This window comes from Ylistrum balloti, unplaced genomic scaffold (genome assembly GCF_031769215.1).
Source record: "Ylistrum balloti isolate Yb309-2 unplaced genomic scaffold, AGI_CSIRO_Ybal_v1 Utg369772, whole genome shotgun sequence".
In the NCBI taxonomy this organism is placed as follows: Eukaryota; Metazoa; Mollusca; class Bivalvia; order Pectinida; family Pectinidae; genus Ylistrum; species Ylistrum balloti.
This window is the reverse complement of record NW_026781965.1, coordinates 2,500,973-2,526,284: the sequence shown is the minus strand read 5'-3', so window position 1 is coordinate 2,526,284 and position 25,312 is coordinate 2,500,973. Positions and strand designations below refer to the sequence as shown.

The window sequence follows — 25,312 nt, the reverse complement described above, 5'->3', positions numbered from 1 at the left end:
AGTCGATGCACTTACATGTAGTAGTTATAGTATTACAATATCCCCCATATTATCGCATCCCTGATACATCTTTAATTTGTTTCGAATGGAATCACGCCAAGCGATTAGTTTAATTCATAGTTTGGCTCTACTCTATCCAGCTATACATTTATATAAAATTGTGCAGTGGACTTATGTGCCTTTTATATAATCTTCAAATGTTTAGATAATAAACAAAATACACCAATACGATGATTATATTGATGTATAAGATTTTCGGTTATCACCTTAAGTACTTTGTACTATTATGTCTTTGCCTGATAATTAATTACAAATTAATGTATCCGGTTTGTGATGTTTCGACATTGTATATTGTGTATATAATTCCAGTATTGTACACATATCGGCATACCTTTTACATTCACTTATTGCACATTTAATGATCACGTATAACTATTATATTGCACGTCTTTGTTGTTTAACACGTGATCTTATTGCACTTTCTAAGGTGTATATGATGCTATGGCGTTTTACGTGTACCAATACAAATGACTGCGTCATAGTGTCCCTTCCTACCCACATGACGTGGCACATCGAAACAGTCCATTTCTTGGTAACACTACAGCAACGCGGCCATGGTAAATCAACAGACAGCCCTTTTAATTGGAATTGTCTTAGACAGGGGTTCCATATTACCAAGGTGTCACAATTACATAACCTCACAAATGTATAGTCGTTCATTTTCGTTTCCCAGCCATCAGAACATGTATCGGCAATAATTTAGTTGTATTTTCTGTACAATAGCTCTGTTGAATGACGTACCAAGTTGATTTAATGTCAGTAGATCACACATCACTGGTATGGAATCTTCTGTCGTCACTATGTCGTCACTATAGTGACGTAAATGAACTAGGCAGTGTTCCTACACGGCACAACCTCTTTTAGGTGTTGTTCTATTTCTCTGTTTTTGCTCTTTCACATATGCTGTCTTTCGGCCTCGCTTTAGTCACACATTGATTCACGGGCCTTTCCATTGATAAGATGTGCAATTGATTTCTTATTGTTGTTCTACTTTGAGGAATATAATGGATATAAAAAGGGAACAGAGAGAAGAAGGCACCATATTAATCCCAATTTAAAAGATTGTCTAAAACAAGTTATTATTGTTTTAACAAACACGAACTCTCGTAGCAAACGAGAGTACTTTTCACTTCTCCGGGTCATGGTGTTGTACGATTTCAACTTCTGGACCGCTTTCTGGGCTTGGAATAGGCGTGGTTTCCAATGTGACCGTAACATCTGTGTGTTCAGTTAGTCTGCAAACAGATTCACAAAATTGATCAACTGACAAATAAGATACACAAATTGATAAATCGACAAATAAGATACACAAATTGATAAATCGACAAATAAGATACACAAAATTGATCAGCTGACAAATAACAAACCGCTGACATATGTTTACTAATTACGCCACTGGATTAAACTGTATCAAATAGTCCTTGATCACAATATAGTGCTGGCGATATTGGTAATATCTTATGCAATTTCCCGAAAGAAAAAATTGCCTCCATTCTCAGTATTCACACGAAATTATCCTACCTGACAGCACGATCTTCTTCTTCCGGTGGCGTGTGTGGCGATGCGCTAGCAGGACGCTTGTGATTTTTCTGAACGTGTGGACTTTGGGAGTGGTGGTGGTGGTGGTGGTGTGATTGGTTTGATGACGATGAATTTGACCGTTTGTTAGAATGTCGGGAATGGTTTCTTGCCTCTCCATTCGATTTGTCGTCATTGTGACTATGCGCACTCTTCACGCTTGAGTAGGAGGAGTGTCCGTGGTGGCTACTTCCGCCGGATGTAGTCTGAAACACAACACAGTCACATTATATGTTAAACGATGATGGTAACGATGATTTTGAAAAAAAAATTTGACTACGTGGAGCAAATTAAGAGGTGGTATTTCAGCAACAGTGTAATTTCTGCCACTAATTGCTGAATATTTTAACTGTCCGTAAACTATTATAATTCAGTTGCCCTAGACACTGGTACGGGGAAGTTGGATCCGTCATGCCTGGGAGAAGTGTATGCTAATATTTATTTTCATAGGAACAAACTAAACGTACTTTCTCGTGGTAAATGCTGGCTAAAACCCTACTTTTGGAGGTTGGAACGGCGATGAATGTTAGTAAAACAAACAACCCGTTGGTATATCGACCTTCTTCCATAAACCACATATTTACATAGTTCTTCTGACATTTCTATTATTAAAATACCTTCCGGATCGAAGTCAGTACACTCAACAAATGCTACAGAGTTTTAATTGAAACAAGTTTATTGAGAAAGGAAGTACAATGCTACTTGAATCATTTGTATCAGATATTGAACACACCATAACCCGCAGACATGAGCCGTCAATGTTTAGAGATGATAAAATATTGGGAGTTAGCTTTTTCTGTATAAAACTCCCATATGTGTCCTCTTGTAGTTGTGGCTCAATCTCACAAACCAGATATATACAACGTATGTGTTTTTTCAATATGATGTTCCCATTTTATTTTTTTCATATTAATTTGCAATTGTCATAAATGGATTTAATTGCTACCAGAAAAATCCTAATCCCAATTGGCCCTTACACCTCGAACAGGAATTTAGTGGAACATATAACCTTAATGTAACACAACCAGTATTAAAAAGTTTTGACAAAAAGCTTCATCAGATAAATAACCAGTGTCAGGTAGCAGTACACAGTTTCTCGGTGTGGCCATGGGTGATATTTTTGCTCATTAGATTACCCCATTATAAAGGTTTTAATTAAAAATGAAAAAAAAATTCCTTGCTAAAATTGGTCCTGTCATGTTTAAGTGGACAATGTGGGGTTTCATTTTTTTCAGGATAATATCTTAGCTTTGTGTTGGAGATTACTATTTGGGCTGTCTCGAATCTGTGTCTACGCACCAAAAACTAGCTTTACAGGAACTGAAATTTTCATAGTGTTTACATGTGGTCATGTTATGAAGAATTTCCGCGTTGGAATTTGCTGAAATGTAAGTACTTTGTTACCATGACAGTGTTGTTGATTGTAAGATAGGTGTTAAGAATTAAATTTCTTCAAGACAATTGTAGTGTTAGGTTGGAATTAGCAGTATTTTTGCATTTTTAGCATTTTTTTCAGTAGGTAACCATGACAATCAAATGTCAGAAATCAGAGGATTTTTTTTACACAAATTTCATCTCTCTACTGTTAATGTAATTGTTATGTAGTTTATAAATATATATACATGTAATGATGTATTTTTCATAACCATTCTGCTATACCTGTATATCTCAAACATGACATATAATTTCAGGAAAAATACAAATTAACTGTTTCCTGCTACCTCAGGCGTATTAGCATTGATGTATGAAATGATTGTACGACATGGTACGAAATCATTTCGGATACCCTTTGTTTTCCACTTGTTATATATATGAGAGTATGTTAGCCCACATTTCCTGTCCCTGTTTAGTACTTGCGGCGTAGCTAGATGGCCTCCTTCACCGACCGACTGAAATGGTTGATTCCTGTTAACTATTTTGAAATTATATGACTTTGCTGTGTGGAATGCTCTATAAGCTCCGACTTATTGATCTCGAACTGAGATTGCTTTCACTTTAATTTAAAGAATGTCCTGCCTTCTTGGGTTTTATGATGTACATTATGTCAGATCTCGGATCCCCGTTTCTCTTACAGACGATGCGGTTCATCGGTGTTTTATCCCTATGATGGACTAAGATATTTTGGAAAGTTTCATGGCTGTTGCACTGCCATGACCACGATAAATCCTCTGATGTGAGGGAGGACTTCCTATCGTTTCAATATTGTTCTTTTCATTGGTATTATGGTTGTTCTTTTCCACATGTTTTCATGGAGCTATGAATGTGATTTTTCTCTTGACTCGAGTCTTGTTCCTCGTTGACAATCGTTTCACACCTGTTGAGCAATATTCGTTTAAACGCCTACCTGCTGGTGTATGAAATGGGGTAATTGAAGGTATTGATTCGTGTGTTTCTATAGACCAAAACTTTGATAGTACTGTCACCTTTCTTTGTGTATCAATGAATACCTTCGACTTCTTCCTCCAAGGTGACTGTGATGATAACTGTCGTATCTACGATATTAATATGCGTACTAAGATCTGTGCCCCTTCTTTAACTATTTCTATGTCACCGAGATATCTTTCCCACAAACCAGGCATACAATCTACGATGCCTAGACAATAGCATCTTTCTCTAGGTGCTCCATGAAGTAGTGGGCCATAATCAGAACCACTGGGCTAAGAATATACTACACTAGTATTAGTATAAGCTGAAAAAGTCCTGTAAATTTATAACCATCCAATACACTCAAAACGTCAATGTAAATACATATCTGTCTGGTCATCAGCCTGATGAAGATGAGTGTTTTTATCAAAACGCCACACTCAAATCTTCTAACGGTTGTGTTCAAAGTAATATACTATTGATAAACCGAAGAAAATGGTCCGGTAAAAAACAGGAAAGAAAAAACGTGATGAATTTGGGTTTGTTTTGCTGCTTAATATCTTGTAAACAGTTATAGTCAGCAAGAGTGTGTGTGTTTGTGTGAGGCTGTGGTATATACGTGTATGTTAAGTAAACCTTCTTTTGATAGTGTAGAACTGATGACGTGATAGTGATAACACAATGAAGAATCATTAACCATGAAGTAGTAACTACCATTCTTAAAGACTCTAGTAAGACTCGACCAGTCGATAGAAAACCTTCCTCTGCCAAATGCCGGAAGTGAGGTATATGGCGACAAGGTAGACATTAGGGAAAAGAAAGAAGAGGAGAAATAATTTAGTTGCCTTTTACGAATCACAATGCTTATACCCTACCTGCAGGGCAGTAGTGAAAACGGAAAATGTAGCCAAATAAACGAACATATTATCTCCCCATACGCCTATGTGCACACTCGCAAATCACATTATTCTGACTGGTGATGGATGTCCTGTATACATTCTACACCGTTAACCGTTTAAAAAGAGCGAAATGCAAAGCAACTTGATTTAGTTTACAGGCTAAGATGTACCTTAGATGTACAGGGTGTCTCCAATTGTCTTACATAATCTATTTAAAACGACAATGTGTTGTTGACTATTTTGAGAGCAGTAACACCCACATGGTTCCCTCTGTTTCGCATTAACCATGACCACGACTTTAAAACGGGCATCTAATGTCCATCCAATTGAATGATTTCAATTTGTTTAACATACATTATGTAACTGGAATCGTTCCTGAGATGTTGCAACAACCACTATCAGCTTTTCAAGAAACTGAGCTTAAAATTCTGATACTGTACAATTAGAGGTAAAAACAAACAAAACACTGATACCACCAAGCCATCATGAGAAGCAAGTATTTATTAGTCATACCACGTGCTGATAACACCAAGCTTTCATATTTCATACAGAAAGCAGTTATACATACGTATATATTTATCATAATCATCTATTGGTTCTTTGGTCAACAAGTGTTTGTTTGGGTCGATTCGGCGTGCCTTCGAGTCACGATGAATGGGGCCCAGACGTCCTTGGTAACTTGCGGATTAATTAAGTAATTGTGGTCTTTACATACGGAGACCGTAAATGCAGGGAAGAATTCCAGATCACATACGAATATCTTACCATGTGACCCATACGTATTGATTCCCGTCTCTTGCGTACGAGATCAGCAACACAAAAAATAATATTTCATTTTATATATTTACTTATGTAGTTCAAGAAAAAGGAAAAAGTGCAGCTGCCATTAAGTAAACGAGAGAGTAGGTGGTAGTGGTGGCTGGGGGCTTATATCCAAATCTTCGGATCAGGGAAATATTTTGGAACACATTGATTGCTAAACGTGACACAACTCTTGATAGACTTACGGAGTGTCGAGGCTGTGTGATGGTGGAGAAGCCATAGCAGAAGTAGTAGAGAACAGCCGCAATGAGTACGATGACCCCGAGAGCACAGCCTGCTGGCCCGATGACGGTGTACATACTGAAATATGCAAAGGTTGACTTTGTATTAATATTACTTCATAACACGTGCAACTTTGTCATATTAATTAAAAATGAATACATGCTTGCTTTATAAGCTACACAAGAAAAGGAATACGTGGTTATGATAATATTTGGTACGAAATTATTATAGCAACTTAGTTTAAAGATTTTAATAAGTATTTTATCAAACAAGACAATGGGCCCTTACCATACACTATTTGTTCTGTAAGTGCTGATGAGGTTGATCTTTGATTGTATTGTTCTAAGCAATTACACAATATTAACAGAAAATATGTTATTAGCTAGTACTATAAAAGGATATATCGACAGAAATTTCTTAATTGATCTGGCAAATTTAAAGCACTTTATTTTTTTATATTTATATAGAATCAGTCAACAACGATATAGCCTTTGTGATGTTATTGAACAAGTCAAGAAATGGTTGTCAACAACAGCTCCACTACGCTTATATCATTTTCTATTTTGAAATGTGATTTGTTTGTTTTAGTTCCACGGCAGATCAAAGTAAGTTGTCAACGTAAAGTGTATATGAATATTTTGCCCATACATAACAACATGTAAACTGTAAAACTTGCCACAATGCGTATATTTTCTGTCTACATTTTTTAGCTAATATCCTCCCTGTTATGGTGCCGGAGTCTAATGGCTGCGCCAGGCTAATGGGGAGAGTTGTATTGACGCCCAGAAATGATGGAAGTCTGACAATTTGACCTTTCCTTGCCCTTCCCTATTTAGTACACTTAAAGTTCGCTAAGACGACTTCCACTAGCAGATAAAGCAGTATCAATTATACTGTCAAAGACGAAGTTTTGGTGACACGGATACACAAGAAATGGTCAAATATACCACTGTTTTCAATATAAACAGTCATTAATAACGTTTCAATACAACCTATCCTACTTTCCATCTCAACTAACAGTCGTGTATATCTGCCACGGTAATCTCTCTAACATAAACAGTAAAGACATAGTTCTCTCTGTATCTGAAGATGATTCCAATATTCTACATCTGATAACCACAAGTCAGACTAAAGTCCAGCCTGATTGATGGTCACTACACATTAGCATGCGTCATTTGTTTACATTCACATGCATTTTCCACAGATCAGATACCCGTATAAAGAGCAATGCAAAGTGGCTAATGGCTGTAGAATACATATACCGCGGTATCACGCACCACAGCAAGGTTCTAGCTTATATAGCATGTATACCGAGGATAAAGTCTGACCGATATCACGTCACTAATGGAACAATACCATTTTACGAGGTATCTAGAAGCTGCATGTCACGTTCTGTCGTGGTCAATAGAAAAGGACATGCCCCATAGGGACCAAGGAGGAAAGACCGACATGCTTAATAAACGCTCGCGTGCTCTTAGCATTATTTGGTAAGCTCATTAGGGACCACATAATGACACACGTGAGCAATACCAGTCTCCGAAAAATACATGTAGTGATCTTGTAAGATATAAAATGTTTGTAATAGCACATACTTGAATTCAGCATGCTTGAGAAAATTACGAAAATTGTATTCAAAATTGCAAAACACAAGCATTCTCAGACCAATCTGTCGTAATAAATCTAAAGAATTACCAACTCTACTTATCACCCAAGGAAATGCATTTAAAAAACTGAAACTAAGAATTACATAGATTTCAAAAGTAAGCATCTCTGAGTGACAACGGAACTTTATTTCTCTGTTAGCTGAACCTGTCGAAATAACATCCAAATGATGTATTGTAATATTGCAATGTCTTTAGCATGTCATTCTCGGCAGCGCAAAAAACATCTTGAAAAGCGTCGGGTGCTGTAGCCTGCAGTAAGGAAATCGTGTCCAAGTGTGCAATTGTTTTTTATTCTATCAATCATGATGAATACAAACATAAGCGTCAACGAATTGTAAACAATTAACACGTTATTGTTTTTGGTCAGGTTTTGTTTCCAATGGATGTAGAAATCTACATAGCTCAAAGATGATGACGTGGGCTGAATTCTCCGTTCTCCAGAATATCATTTCTTTTCGTACCTTTCTTAATGGTCAAGGTAAGGCGAATTTCAAGGAGGTTTAAATTACCAAACATATCAATCATGATATTGACATTTTCAGATGAATAATATCGCATAAATGTCAAAGATCGAACATCCATTTGCTGCCTTTATTGTTGTGATGGCTGCTATAGTCATGCAAAGAGCTCTGACATTTTCTCGAGGACAAATACTGCTTTCTGTATGACGTCAATCCCTCGTCAATACATAGAAATTTACGATATGAATGTCTTTAGCGATAGAATATATATAAATCATAATGTCACAATCTCAACACGAGGGAATATTTTTTTTATTGTACATTCATTAGGTCTTGACAATATTTTGGTTTCATGACTTCCCATGAACAGCCCACAACTGTGTGACAATCTTACAGAAATAAGTGTATTATGTGGCTATTGATAGTCGTGGTGTTTTTTGTTTGTTTTTGTTTTAACTGAATATCTATATATATAAATATATACATACATATAATTTTGAACTGCTTGTTTAATGGATTCCAAAAAAATGTTTTTTCAAAGTTCCTCATTGCCAGCTCGGGACTCTTCGGCACCTTCCGTGAAAGAAACGATACATTTACTCCTGTTCGTGAAGTGACGAAGGTTCCCTCAAATCGGGTAAACAGGAAATCTTATATTTGTACATCAGTATCTATTCAAGTCTTTATGGAAATCGTACGCCTCAGTCCGACACAAAAACTAACTTATAATATCTGTTTGTAGAAATTCGATATAGATCTAGCTTGATCTATTTGTAAATTGTCCTAACAACAGTTACACCTGCGCAATGAACAGCACACAAATATGGTGACCAATTGGATTCAGTCCTTGTTCACCATCACCATCCATTTACTGTAAAAATTAAAGGAAAAAATGTCTTTCCCCACTTGTCACCGCTGTTTGCATCGGACATCGTGCTTATAGTTTATGCTTTCAAAATCATCACGTGATAAATGTGCTATATTTAGGCGGTCTAATTTTGAATTGGCCGGAAGTAGTTCTATCAATTTTGATGATCCTTGAAAAAGCACAGGAAAGTTATTTTGATGTTGACAATATATTCTAAAATGAGTAAGAATGATTCTCGAATCCTGGAATACCACTTTAAGACATTTACTACTGCCACATAAAAGCTTGAAAGGATATTTTGTAGGTAAAGATATTTTTAACCAATCAAAAGGGCAAAATTTCTCTGGCCATTCTACTATAAAAGCATCAGCTACTCACCTGTCACAGCCGATCACAAATGCAGTTCGTTGATTTTTTTTACCACTTTGAATTTTCCCGCGCAATACCATAATGCGCTCACTTTACCTCAATCAAAACAGTCGAAAACAACATGTTCTGTAAACTTTTGAACCACCTCAGATGTCGTTCTATTTGATGTTAAAATTATATCGTGATTTCATTTTGTGATACCTCTGCGTGTTTGCTTCAAAATGTGTAAGTGTAAATTTATATAAAATCAATTTTAGTCTCGCATAAACACATACTAAATTGATGATGAAATCCATTTGTTACTAAATCTAATCTCAAAAAAGAAACTCATTCGATACTATTAATTGAAATTAGCGATTTGATAGACATTTATTAACAAACGTAAAATCCTTCCCTGATCACTAGCACGGTAACACAATGTTGTTGTGACCCAGTATTGCGCCGTCGGATACAACTGTATCTGACAACGTTAATTACCATCACGTAATTAAATCCCAGAAGGACCTGGGTTTAAGACTGCAGCTAGCGCCGTTATGTTATCCTTGATCAAATATAACGGAGAAGTCACTGACATAACAGTTGTAGCGCGACATTTTCGGAGATTTATCTCTTTCGACTTTCACAGAATTCTTCTGACTCGAAAAGTCCTTTGGGTATTTCTGAACACCGTAGATTACCTTCCGCAGTGACTCGTTACCAGAATACAGATGCAGTCAGTGATATCAACAACGTACGTTTTTTTCATTATATTTTTCCAGGTGTTTCATCATCACAAGTCGACAGTAACTATTGGTTTGCCTCCAGCGTCACAAACCAATGTAAACTAATCTCAATCGTTACCAGAAGGCAGTACATAGCGCCAAAAACCGACGGTAACTATTGTCTAGTCCCCATCGTCACATATCCAGCGTCATAAACCGACGGTAACTATTGTCTAGTCCCTATCGTCACATATCCAGCGTCATAAACCGACGGGAACTATTGTCTAGTCCCCATCGTCACATCTCCAGCGTCACAAACCGACGGTAACTATTGTCTAGTCCCCATCGTCACATCTTCAGCGTCACAAACCGACGGTAACTATTGTCTAGTCCCCATCGTCACATCTCCAGCGTCATAAACCGACGGTAACTATTGTCTAGTCCAAATCGCCATATCTCCAACGTCATAAACCGACGGTAACAAGTCCCTATCGTCACATCTCCAGCGTCATAAACCGACGGTAACTATTGTCTAGTCCCAATCGTCACATCTCCAGCGTAACAAACCGACGGTAACTATTGTCTAGTCCCAATCGTCACATCTCCAACGTCATAAACCGACGGTAACAAGTCCCAATCGTCACATCTCCAACGTAACAAACCGACGGTAACTAATGTCTAGTCCCATTCGTCATATTTCCAGCGTAACAAACCGACGGTAACTATTGTCTAGTCCCCATCGTCACAGCTCCAACAAAACAAACCGACGGTAATTATTGTCTAGTCCCAATCGTCACATCTCCAGGGTAACAAACCGTCGGTAACTATTGTCTAGTCCCAATCGTCACATCTCCAACGTTACAAACCGACGGTAACTATTGTCTAGTCCCAATCGTCACATCTCCAACGTTACAAACCGACGGTAACTATTGTCTAGTCCCAATCGTCACATTTCCAACGTTACAAACCGACGGTAACTATTGTCTAGTCCCAATCGTCACATCTCCAGCGTCATAAACCGACGGTAACTATTGTCTAGTCCCAATCGTCACATCTCCAACGTTACAAACCGACGGTAACTATTGTCTAGTCCCCATCGTCACATCTCCAGCGTCACAAACCGACGGTTACTATTGTCTAATCACTAGCTGACGTCACTATTACTTTACACCGAATGTTCCGGCATTTGCAATATTGTCTGTAAAAGGAAGAAAGGCCATTAACCTTTCTAGATAAGGAATGTCTCATTACAAACCCAATGAATCCCATCCTGTAACAGAGCCAATAAAGATCTGCCTGTGATACAAAACAACATATTTTATTGAGTGTGTAACTCATCCTTTCCCAAAGGTAAGATATTCCTCTTCAGCAGGGTGCAAATAACGGAGAAGTGTTTTGTGACAGCTAATTTTCCAATTAAAAAACAGAAAATATGTTTCCATTTCGTGATTATGACAGTGACTAGAAATAGTCCCATTGCATGCTTGCTGCTAATGAAAATGCTGTTGTTACTCAGCCACAACTGCTATTTTTAAGTTCATAAAATACATATTTCAACTCATTTTGCAGCTGTCTTGTGTATTTGAATTCATGTGTTTACAAAACTAATTTGCTAAAATACGGTTCAAAGTGTTAGAAAGAAAAGACCTTCATTGTTCTATCTGATTTATGTCATTTTATGTGAAAAACACACAAAATTCAAAGACACTCATCCTTATCAAACATTCTCTATTGTTTGTCAAGATCCGACCAGCACAGTTCAGAGAAAATGTTCCAAAATAAACAGAACACGTTTTTCACAGAATTTCAGTCCCTTACAATGTGTGAATGTGTGTGTTATAACTAATCATCTTATCAGTAGTCCAATACCTTGTTTTGTACTACCTTGTGTTAATAATGTCACATAATAAAATTGCCTTGACGTGAGAAGAAATTCCACTGAGGATAGCAGAACCGTAAACTGATATAGTTTGACTGCCGTGAATTTGGTAAAAACGTAGTAAAACTGTCGTGATGTTAATATATCACACGTGATAACAGAATTGGCATTTTGTTACTATGTCACAAAGATAATGATCATGACGTTGATATGTCATAGGGAATGGTTCAACTGTCTTGACATAACTATGTCACAAAGATAGTCAGTCTTTCCCAGAGTGCAATGCGATACCTCTGTAAACGGCTCAGGCCATTTCAAGATTCTTGGGAATGCGTATTCATATCAAAGTGTTTAATTATTTTTCCGTAATGTTATTTGTATAATTATTTTCAATTTTTTAAATGTTTGTTCGCCTAGAAAATAACTGTATCGGTTTAGATATAAACGTTATGGATTATATCACGGAAATTTATTTGTTGGTGAACATTCACCAACCGTCGTGTTTGAATTTTGTACTTTCACCTTTCAGCTTACGTGTTCTCGAGATACATGTTAAAATACTGTGATATCAGTGATAACTGATGGTAATTTGCCTGCGATATTGGCATCACATCTCCAAAATCGCAAATGAAATTTTTACGCTGATCGATAGCATACAAAACAGTCTAAAGCTGTGTCCGTTGTTGGTTTTGTCATGGATGCCGCCATAGTTTGCCCGACATCAAATTGTGACCTTGAACGCGAGATCAACTATTGGTAATCCGTGAAGCGTTTAAAGAGGCGTATTGTGATGTATTAAGGAACGACAACTCTAGTAGAGATTGCAGGATAGTAGCCATAACGTTGGTATGTCACAGGGGACGGTAGAACTGTTATGACATTGCTATATCATAAGGGACAGTATAACTGACATGACGGAAATATGTCACGGGATCTTAGTTTTGTTCTACCGTATTAATTGTCAAAATTTGCCAAAAGGACAGAAGATATCTCGGGACGTTATATCACTCGTGATAGTAGAACTGCCAAACGTTACTTTGTCACAGGGATTAGTGTAACTGTCATGATATTGATATGTCATACGGTGACTGTAGAACTGCCATGACATTGATATGTCATACGTGATTGTAGAAATGTTATAACGTTGATATGTCACACGTGATTCCAGTACTGATATGTTACAGGGGATACGAAGCAAAATCATGAGTTAACTATGCCATGACATTGATATGTCATACGGTGACTGTAGAACTGGCATGACGTTAATATGTCATACGGTGACTGTAGAACTGGCATGACGTTGATATGTCATAAGAGACTGTAGAGCTGTCATGACATTGATATGTCATGCGTGATTGTAGAAATGTTATAACGTTGATATGTCACACGTGATTACAGTACTGTCATGACGTAACTATGTTACAGGGGATAGAAGAACTGTTATGACGTAACTATGTTACAAGGGATAGAAGAACTGTTATGACGTAACTATGTTACAGGGGATAGAAGAACTGTCATGACGTAACTATGTTACAGGGGATAGAAGAACTGTTATGACGTTACTATGTTACAGGGTATAGAAGAACTGCCATGACGTAACTATGTCACAGGGGGTAGAAGCACTATCATGACGTAACTATGTTACAGGGGGTAGAAGCACTATCATGACGTAACTATGTTACAGGGGATAGAAGCACTATCATGACGTAACTATGTTACAGGGGATAGAAGAACTGCCATGACGTAACTATGTTACAGGGGATAGAAGAACTGTCATGACGTAACTATGTTACAGGGGATAGAAGAACTGCCATGACATAACTATGTTACAGGGGATAGAATAACTGTCATGACGTTACTATGTTAAAAAGGAATATAAATGATTTCAGGAATTTCACAAAGATATTAGTATGGTTACAACACCAAGATTAATTCGAAAGTATTGCAATGAAATTAAAACTGATGTAGTTGATTGCATTTTTTCTGCTATCGTTTAAGTAATATAATGAAATATTTTGACATTCGAGTCCCTCCGGAAACACAAACTAACGCGTATATATTGTGCTACTCAGAAGAAACATTTTGTTTACAGACTTACATATGAAATTTTCCGAACGTGATGATTCTGTGTCGTGTTGAAATTGGTAGTGGAGATGAAATTAACGCTATTGATATACCGCTGAGGTACTTGGTTTTCTTCGGGGGAAAAATAACTTGCGATATACTTATCAACGTTGAAAGCATTAATGATCTTTCTCGTATTCTGCAAGCATTTAAATCCTTTGTCATTTTTGTGTTATATATATATATTATCAAACCTCGCGTATCGACACACTGGGAGTACTGTTGCCATATAGTCTGATTGTAAGACCCAAAAACAGCAACACTGGTGTATGGATACTCTGCGTTTTCTATCTAACTTCTACAGTAAATTATAGATATTTCAGGAGTAACAAGATCTCCGAGGAACGATATTGCATTATCTTTCATATCCAATCCAATTATTCAATTTGAAATGTTGTCTCTCGCCACTATGCCTTCAGGGCTCTGGCAGCGTAATGATAGCAATCGTCGGCCGGTCACTGGAGACCGCACACGTGTGTGGTGTTGAGACCGCGATCCCCGTCGACACCTTCTCAAGACAACTTCTCAGCGAGTTTTCAGTTGATATTAAGCTCATCAATCAACCGATTTTAAATGTCTTTACGGTATAAATTGTCTGTTGACCAGTACTTTCGTGGGGTCCGAATTAGCACTAGCCGTCCAGATCAATGATGATATATCATTTGTTTTGGAGACTCCTATTCGCAAAGAACATTATAACCCAATAATTTCTATATTTCCATCTTTATTCAAAAGTCTAAAAAAAAATTAGAACTAAAAAGTCTGAAATAATATCTCGAAACGTACGTATAAAGTCATGATATCTTTTCCATTATAACGGTCTTTATGAAGCTGCTTTCTGAGACCACAACTTCATGACGGCAAAACCACTGGGCTGTCATTACTTTGAACCATGAAAGATAGAGTCATAAGTCTGCAATGGCCGATCAGAACATCAGAACAAAAAAACACACCAACATGTGAGTAGATTAAAAATTAGATTCAATAAAACTAGGGCAAAATGTTAACAAAAGAAAATTTACACAGAGACTCCTGAAAAAAGTACAAGAAGAATAAGACCAGGTGTTCTGGAAGAGTTAGTGTTTACCGCTTCATCGACGACATCCGCCAGGACAATCAAAGTACGTAGTAGATAATGTCATGTTTTCAAATAGGATCCAGAGTTAGTATTTTCCAGTAAAAATTCCCGGGTTTCTAGAGTAAGGATTGCCTATTTAATATTCCTACTAGAGTGAAACATTCCTACTAGACTAAAGACTGCCATGTTGACACTGCTACTAGAAGATGGACTGATCAGAAAACAATATATTATCAGCATCCTCATGTCAATAAAATACCAATATGAGAACATTACCATAATCCAATCCAAACTGATATTCATTAATCCAAAGGCAAAAAGAGGGAAAAAAAATCATAGAGACTCCTGAAAAAAGCTCAAGGAAAAGAACACCTGTTAGCGTCTTCAACATCATCGACGACATCCGCCATCTTGGTCAATCCAAGTAAATAATGTCTAGGTCTTAAATGAGAACAAGGTATACAACGACGGACCAACAAGCAAATTAACAAGCATTAAAAACGTCCCGCTTCATATCACACAAAGAAATAGAAACCTCAATTAAATCACTATAACAACTGTAAAACGTCCCCATAACTTTTATCAACATGTATCTCTCTAAACCTAGTGTTATGAGTATCTTTGTTATTTGAAGGCATTTTGCACGAAAATCGTGATATTGGAATCAGGCCATTGAAGTCATCAAGTCAACTGCGTGCGACAAGTTAACACCATAGATTAGGGATTCACAATAGAGAAATTGAAACATGCTTATCATACAGCTTTGTGGAAAGGTGTCCATGTTGGTTTCGTTGCAAGAAAAGATAGATAAGCAGCTGATGTAGAAGAGTATGTTGTCTCCTTGATTTCTAATTCTGGTAGGTGCATAAGTTGGACGTTGTCAATAAATTTCTTGTTATTAAAAAAATCAAGACGTCATTAATATCTAAAAGTGAAAATGAAGGATTTTACAGGGTCTTTGTGACCAGCTATCATGATTCTTTGATTAAATTCTGCCTCGTATGAAAATAAAACAAACCAGAAGAGCACAGCCAGTACCCTTAGGTATGTCAATAGTCTGTTGGAAGATCTTAAAACCAAAGTCGACGAAGCACCTGTCAATCAGAAACTCAATGGTTTTATTATTTCCTCCCGCATATGTTTCTTCTTTGATTTGGACGTATTTTTCACGACCATATATTTGTACCGCTGTTCACCTCTCGTAACAAGAAACAAGATGGGGTGATGTGTGCAGATTGGAAAAATATAGATGTCATTGTAGAAGAAATGTTTGTAGAAGAGGGCGCTGAAGATTAGTCAAAAGACTTAAACCCACTTTGAAAACACAGCATGCTATCGGTTCACCCATTTTCTGACATAGTTTTCAACGGAATCCATAAGTATCTTGAAATTCATAAACCAATAAAGGGATTTTCACAATATTTAAGACCCTTCATGAAAAGCTCTCGTATCTTAATATTTCGACAATGCTAAAATCGCGAATTACTAGGCCTATGTGAACTTATCTGATAATGTTTGTTTAATCCCCAACACGAGCCCATAAGGTATATTTCCAATATTGAAAAGTGCACATTTTGTCTTCACAAGCAAATCGTCACGTAACGATTTAGTCAGTAACGAATATTGGTGTAATGCACATTGATACACAAGTATACTATGGCCGACCATCGATTTTTCAGATAATTGTTTGTTTGTTTAAAAGTGCACAGTTTGTCTTCACAAGAGAAAATCGTCGTATAACGATTAAGCCAGTAACGAACATTGTTGTAAGGCATAATGATACATTAGAGATGGTATTCTTTACACAAAGGAATACTAGTATTCAGACGGATATGGCGCTCCCATGCACGGACGTTTAGATTTATCTAAGGAATAAACTGTTATCAGTTGGTAGCATACAGCCAAAATGTATACGGTTTGGGTGATAAGTAAATAATCATATTGCCCGAACAGTTCATTCATATATAATATTCGTCATCTGGAACAAAATTTGTGTTTCAGTTTCACGCTTAACCATGTGCTGACGTCAGCAAGTTTAAATATGAGAACAGTCGATAAATAAAGTTCCTCTTCTCGTGACAAATAAAGATAATAGGAAACAGCACGCAAACTTGATTTTTTACATAAAAATGTAAACAATTGCCATTTTTTTTACCCATTCGTTTGAAATAAAATCAGTTTATTGTACATTGATATTTCATAATAAAAGTGATGCGACTCCCGGTCAGATTTCACGAATCGATGTTTCTTCGAGAAGTATTCACGTTTCCGTGTCATGGAGTGGACTGATGTGATTTTTAGAATGGAATAACCACGGAAATGTACATAGAAGTTGCTCCTGTCAGTAAATGACGACATTTTGTAACGGATTCTATGAGTGGGCCATCAAATTGACGTCTAGCAGACGAGGTTGACAAGCTTGGTAATTTCGTATGTTATAAAAAATGAAAATTAATTTTGATATAATTTGACAGCTTTAAAGTCAGTTTTTTGTGAAGGCCTCTTTCTCAAGTCAAACAGTATCGGATATACATATGTCAGTATATTACCGAAAGTAACCGGTGGCCATTTTGTTTACCTGGAAGAAGTGTAGATGTATTTATTTATCAGTATTTGATTGTAATAAACTTATGTGAAAACATCTTTCGCCATAATATTTATTGAACCTTAAGTTTAAGGAACCGTCCTGCCATCAATACTGTATTCACTGTATTCCTATCTAGTTCAGGGTGTTTCGTTTTTGCTAGTAAGCGTATAGTCCAGTTCAACCAAACACTTGCTATCTCCACAAGTGATGAAGCGTCTGCTTGACTGAGACCAATTGATGCTATAACTGCCTTGTTGTTATTCGCCATTAGCGTAAAGCATCACCGGGACTTCCACTTCCGTGTCACAACTTTATGACTGATAGCATGTGTGAACATTTTTCTCGTTTTTTTCTTCGCAGGTGTTATGTTTAGGGCTAGCTTCGCAAGTGGCTGGCAGTGCTATAAATAAAGCGGTGATTACAATGTTCCCTGGCGCATAATTTACTGCGGTTATTTTTGTTAATATGAATTATTGCAAAGCCATTTGTAGCAAGCGTATTAATATCACTGATTTCAATGTGGTAAACAAACGTGACGAAATATTGGCGACAACATTTATTTGATCTATAGTCAAAGGAACTTTTCCTTCCTTGAATATTGTATTTAATGTGTTTCTAACCAGTTCATGGTCTTTTTTCTTCCTTGTTTATCCTTTTGGATTATATCTGCCGAGTAAAATACTAATCGCTTAGTCTCGTTCAGCCAGACGCTGATTGTCTGCACACGTGACTTAGCGTGTTGGTGAGCGAAATTATTTGTCATTTTGTCCGCCATTGGCGCAAAGCATTACTGGGAATTCCACTTCCGTGTCACAACTTCATGATTGATAGTTTTTGTGAAATATTTCACTTCATTTTTCTTCGCACGTATATCTTTTTGTCTTGCGGGGCCATTCGAGCTATGCCCGCTTTATGAAATCATACAAAAGCCCAGCCTCAAATTCTGGTAACTAATTATGCAAAGCAAATCTGAATGTGGCCGATATGACAATATTGTAGAAGAAACAGATTGTGTACATTCTGTGATATGAATAATTTGGAAGAGGAATTCAATTTCATCTTAAAGTGTCAATGCTACACTGAAATTAGACTAAGTTTATCAAAAATATTATTAAAAAAACACTCCAATATGTTAACTTCATACAATTACTCAACTGCAATAACATTTTTGCAATAAGAAACTTAGGTAAATATTTAGCGTAAGAAAAAGGGTCCATGGTTATTAACAAGTTAGTGTTTCACTCTTCACTACAGGGATGGATATTGCTTATTATGAATATCACGTCCTTTGCTGTCAGTGTGCAACTTATCACCTAAAAAACTTTATATCACAGAAAACTTGGAACTTGAAATTTGATCCACACATCTAATTGTCCACACTGATGATTTACACTAGAAGTTCACGGCGATGCTTTACACTGAAAAAAACATACACTGATACCAGTAGTCCACACTAATAGTTTTCACTTGAAGTCCACACTGACGACTCACACTAGTAGTTCACGGCGATGCTTTACACTGAAAGCCTACACTGATACCAGTAGTCCACACTAGTAGTTTACACTTATCATTTACACTGGTTGTTCTTAGTGATAATTCCGCTGGTAATCCACACCGAATATTTACACTGGTAGTCCACATTGATGATTTACACTGGTAATTAACACTAATGATTTTCATTGGAAGACCACACTGATGTTTCACACCAGAAGTCCACATAGATGATTAAAACCATTAGTCTATACTGATGATTCACACTTGTAGTCCACACTGATGATTTACACTGGTAGGCTAAACTGATGATTTACACTGGTAGTCTAAACTGATGATTTACACTGGTAGGCTAAACTGATGATTTACACTGGTAGGCTAAACTGATGATTTACACTGGTAGGCTAAACTGATGATTTACACTGGTAGGCTAAACTGATGATTTACACTGGTAGGCTAAACTGATGATTTACACTGGTAGGCTAAACTGATGATATACTCATTTTTCAAAGTATACTCACGGGATGACTTATGCATACTAGAGCGTCACATTCCTACTAGAGAGACACATTCCTACTTGGGTGAAACATTCCTAGTTGAGTAATACATTCCTTCTAGAGTGACACATTCCTGCAAAAGTATGGGCTGTTCAGTAAATATTCCTTCTAAAGTAAGATTTGCGTAGTAAACACTCCTACTAGAGTGGAACATTCCTACAAGGATGACATATTCCTATAGTGGAAGGACTGTTCAGTAAAAATTCCTACTAGATTAAGGACTGTAAGGATTGTACAGCTAATATTCTAACTGGAATGCTGACTGTCCAGAAAACATTCCTTATAACGAATACTCTCATGTCTTTCAATAAGAAATTAAAACATCGAGAAAATACTAACATGTGAGCAGAATCATAATCCAAATAAATTCAATAACACTAGGGCCAAATGTGAACTAAAGGAAATTTACACTATCAAAAAAGCACAAGGAAAATGATACCATACATTTCAGAAGGGTAAGCGTCTCGTGCTTCATCGACGACATCCGTCATGTAAATTTTGGTCACTGTGATAATATAATATCACGTTCACAAATGAAAACAAGGTATACAACAATGGAACCAGCTGACAAAATAAAGAGGATCAAAGAAGTCCAGCTTTATATTGCATTAAGAAATGGAATATTTCACAATTAAATTACTACCAGTATCTTTTGAAACCCAGAGTTATTAGTTTGTCCGTCAGTTGACGGTCTCTTGCAGGAAAATTGTGATACTGGGAACAAGCCATCGAATATCGAATAAACTGCGAAAAGTAAACTCCACAGGTTAGGAACGCAGGATTTGTTGCTATCCAGAAATGGAAATTTCACTATAGAGAAATCGAAATAATAGAGCGTGGAGTTATTTTCGATGTTTTCCGTGGCTAGAGTAAACGAAATGATTAGTTGAAAACTTAATTGCTACCATTGAACAAACAAGAGTATTTGATACAAAATTAAGACTCAAAATATATCAATCTTACCTTTCTCAACAAACCTACAGCTGGGAAACAATAAAGAATATTTCGATGTTTTTCTTCATATTTGGAAACTTTCACTAACCACTGGCTATCTCTAACTAGCAGCATTCACCGGCTCCAGACCGATGTGTAAAAAGAAAAAAAAACACACACACACACACAAAAAAATCCCGACAGAACTTCATAATAACTCAGTACTTTCGAACCGTTATGAAATAGGAAACATTTGAACATAACAAGTCACGGTGTTCATACATATCCCAATTTTCAATGAACAAAAAGTAGTATTGATCTTGGGTATATATTGTGCAACGTTGTTAGATTTATTGCCAAAGTAGTCAATAAACTTGTCAAGGCAGCAGATAGGCGCATTACCTTAAAACAGATCATATGTCTAATAGTCATGAAATAAGTTATCCATGAGAACAGGATGGTTTGTTGTTATTTTCGTAGCGACATTTAACACACATCATCGATTATGGGCACAGTGTTACTGTAACAACCACTTACAATCATAGCCCTAAACTGGTGTCGAATGACTCTACTTATGGTTACGATAGGCAGGATTGGGATGGGGGTGGATGAGGGTTTTACAGAAACGCTGATAACGCCGATTATAATCAAATTATTTTTCACCAATGTACGAACAGAAACGGTGTAGTTGATGTCTCCCAATGGGAAGTTGATACAAACTAAATAAAACTAAAAAAAATTACTGTTTACTTTATTTTCCAATTACAAAAATGTAATGTGGTAACGTACTGTATGGAACACGATTTGTTTTTACATAAATGACATTTCTAGGATTTGTCTGCATTCAGGCGGCATTTCTAAGGCGTCAACAAAAGGTTTATCATTTTGCCAAATAAGGTCATTCCAAATATCAAAAGAAACAATTTTATTCTCGTCTGTATCATAATATCAATCAGCAGAAAGATTGGTGTATTGAGTCTTATTCAGTGGATAGAGAAAACAGTAAACTGAATTCATGGAAAATCAAAATATATATGACGAACAAAAATGTATCAATGATTCTGATTTATCATCCAACAATGATATATTCACTGAGTATGACAAAATAACGGAAAGCATACAATGTTATGACTAACCCTAACACGTAAAACAGTAAATTAAACAGTCGTTTCTGAATTATTCATTTAATTGCTTTTTGGGAGCAACATTGCCGTCTTTAATTTTTCTCATCTCCAGGGCAAAAGTACACCCTGTCATTCTGATTAAAATACAATTAAAATTAATGAAAGAAAAAAATCGATAAATAAGAAAAAAACCAATATCTATGATATTGTATCATGATATATATAGATATTAATATATCTGTTTCCCGCTTGTTTGATGAATGCACAGACAATATTTTACCGGTAAGGCAAGAGGAAATCATGGACACGGAAGGTTTGTACGTGTCAGAAACATATACTGTATATTGATAAAAGCATTACATCATCACATCGCCACTATTAAACGTCGAAGTAATCCGGAATTATATCGATCGGCTCCATTAATTGCATGTACTTCCGGTGCACTCACGTGTTTCCTATTCTAAACAGACAATTCTCTGATGAGCAAACATACGGTTGCAGCTCTTATCACAATTGGCAAACAGATATTCTTTCACATTGTAAAACTCGAGGGAGCATTTGTCAAATTTGCAGAAATTTATTAGTAATTAGTCATGCTTGGTACGAATGGGAAAGGACACAAAGAAAATATTTTATTGCATGGTAACACAATATTTATTACCAATGAGCATACAAGAAGACAGAATGAAATTAATTAAATCGCAGCACAGATGTCAGTAACACTACCAGGGGAGACATTACGATGTAAATATATAGAAATAAAATCTTCAGTTGCCGATAATATACTGTATATCATCTTACATTTTCTAACTGTTGTTAACTTAAATTTAACTAACGTGTTGCAAGTTTTGTTATGACTGCTGGTTGATTTTACGTCCCCAAGGTTGGCTTGCATGTTACGCTTCGATTCTTTCGAACGAACAGCGGCAGGTTTCAGTTTTTGAAATCATTCAATAATGAAATTAAGGAAAGTAGGAATAAAAATTTGGGTCATAGTTTGGTCAGTCAAGGAAGATCTTAGTTGCATGAAGGGAAAATACTTCAAGGTAAGTTGCATATAGTTTGTTATTACAAATATCAGTTTTTATGTTGACTCTAAGACGAGGGAATTAAATTGGAAAGTGTAAAATAGATATTCAGTTGTTAATATTCTTACAAATTGAACGCGTGAGTGAAAATTGTTATTTTTGTTGGGTTTTTTTTTGGTCAAATAAGTGTCCGACCTAAAGAATGAAGCAGAGAAATGTCGATAAACAGAGAATATGTGAATACAAAATGTATGAGAAGATATACTGCCTAAACTTCTTATTGACCCATTTTAGGGCGTGAGGATGTCTTTGTGATGTGGTGTAGGAGGGCTCTAGGAGTTTGTCAGCATTTTGTTGCATACCACCTGCCTGATTCTTAGTAAAGTTGGTTAAGATTGAAAATGCATAATATGAACCCATTTCGAGTGCTTTGAGCAGGTACTCTAAGGTCCAATAAGTTATAATAATGGTCTTCTTATGGTATTCATTGTTGTTTGTAAGGTCAGTTAAAACAAATTTTCATGTAATTTTAACACAGTCATAACCTTATGTGACTATGACACACGTTATCAACTTTTGACAATTTTTCTTATATTCAATCTTCAGACATGATACTTAATAAGCAGAAAAACGTCTTTTTTTTAACTCAATCATTGAATTGTAAGAATTTTAGCGACAACATTTTCACTTTGCAACCCAAACCCCCTGCCCCTCATTTGTAAATCAAACAAAACCTGACTTTTAAATATTTTCATGAAAAAAATGGCTTATCGCTGAATAACTAAAATTGACATCACTGTTTTATAACACTGGATTAGTGCCACCCACCCACTTGTATAAAACATCTCAACTTGAGATTTCTTCAAGTCGAGATTTTCCTCAGCTGACATCTCCTTGAAAATATCTTGTATGAAAATTCCTCAAGGAATTTCAGGACATCCTAATCGATGCCTTCCTCCTGATCCTTGAGAAAATTTTATACAAGCCGTTTTTGAGGAGATATCAGCTTAGGAAAATCTCGACTTGAGGAAATCTCAAGTTGAGATGTTTTATACAAGTGGGGCCTGGTCTTTTACATATATTTTTGTCTTATTTGCATCATCTTTAGTCGCCTTCAAGATTTCAACAATACAGACCAGGACAGCTGTACGATGAAAAGTAATAATAATTTGGCGCTACTATATCTTATTCTTAATTTGTACTGAAGGTGCTAATATTCGAGATTGCAGGTAATAGAAACTGCTGGTAGACTATCGGTTTACCGTAATCTCCACGCCGCGATTTAATAAATTAATATTGACCAGGTTCAGAATATTCACATGTAATATATGAAAATTACAAAATTTATTGAATTATTTGACTATTACATATTTCCATCTACATTTCGATCAATTTTCCAGTCGCCTTTCAGGTTTGGAATTCAAGCCCTTAGGGTTATTGCCGAAGGTCCAAACAGCTGTACAGTGTAATACGTTGTTTTACTGTACTATATCTAACTCTTAATGTATTGAAAGGTAATATTCACTTGAATGTCTTTGTACAAGCTATGAATGATGCGACGTGGTGTCCTTCTAGGTGTTTATTTACCAATGTTAATGTTTCTCCTTTTGATTTCACATTGATGAAAGGAAATCACCTTTTTCATAGTTCTGAAGGTTAAGAGGCCATGAAGGCCTACGAGGGGTCGTTTTGTAATGTTAATGTAGATAAAAAAGGTTACCTCTGACGCAAGCTTTCAGAAAAAATATTTGTTCATAGAAATTGGTGATTAAAGCGCTATCCAAATAGGATTTTTCTGTCAACGGTGGTTGTGACCGACTCATCAAAATCCTAACAATTTAGAACTTCGACATTCAGTGAGATAAACATTCCTTAAGTTGGAGAAGCCAACACCTATTTTAAAGATAAATATTTTGACTTTGTATACAGAGTTGAACACCCATATATCATGAACATTTTCTGTGGTTGTAGATCCTTACATGAAATAAGTCTGATATCGATATTTTTCGAGTTTCTGTCTATAAATATCGGTGATTACATGTGATATTTGATGATATCGTGGCGGATGTTTATCCGGAGACATACAGAACATTCTAACTAAAACCAATGACATGTACTGTCATGGACTTACAACAAGCAGGTGAATAAAATGGCCAGTATTAAACACTAAAAGTATCAAGCATTTACCTGATAGTTATTGCAACAACTGCGGAATAATAAATTACCATAAAGAATATTTAGAGTAAAGAAACTTCCAATTTCACCATGTAAAAAGAAACTGAAAGCCTGCTACTCACACTTTTTGTTCAGGTGAATCTTTCTCTGTATTCCCTTCATTTTCCACTCCTAGAATTGTAAGTATTAATCCAGGTATGAATAAAGCGCCACCTACAAACACCATCACCATTACTCGTCGTAAAGAGAATTGTGGCGCGCGCAAGCGTATTCGTCGCGCATTCTGCTTCCGGTTCCGCACCACACTTGCATACACAGCGGGACGCAT

General features: G+C 36.4%; 1 protein-coding gene across 1 annotated transcript; it reads right to left on the bottom strand.

Moving 5' to 3' along the window:
- Nucleotides 1–1,186: 1,186 nt before the first annotated feature.
- Nucleotides 1,187–25,312, bottom strand: LOC132543845 (uncharacterized). The gene is made up of 4 exons (XM_060207360.1): nucleotides 25,107–25,312; nucleotides 5,909–6,023; nucleotides 1,582–1,844; nucleotides 1,187–1,295 (listed from the first exon to the last, which is right to left on the bottom strand). Exons 1-4 carry the CDS (start codon nucleotides 25,310–25,312, stop codon nucleotides 1,187–1,189), a joined length of 693 nt encoding a protein of 230 aa, XP_060063343.1.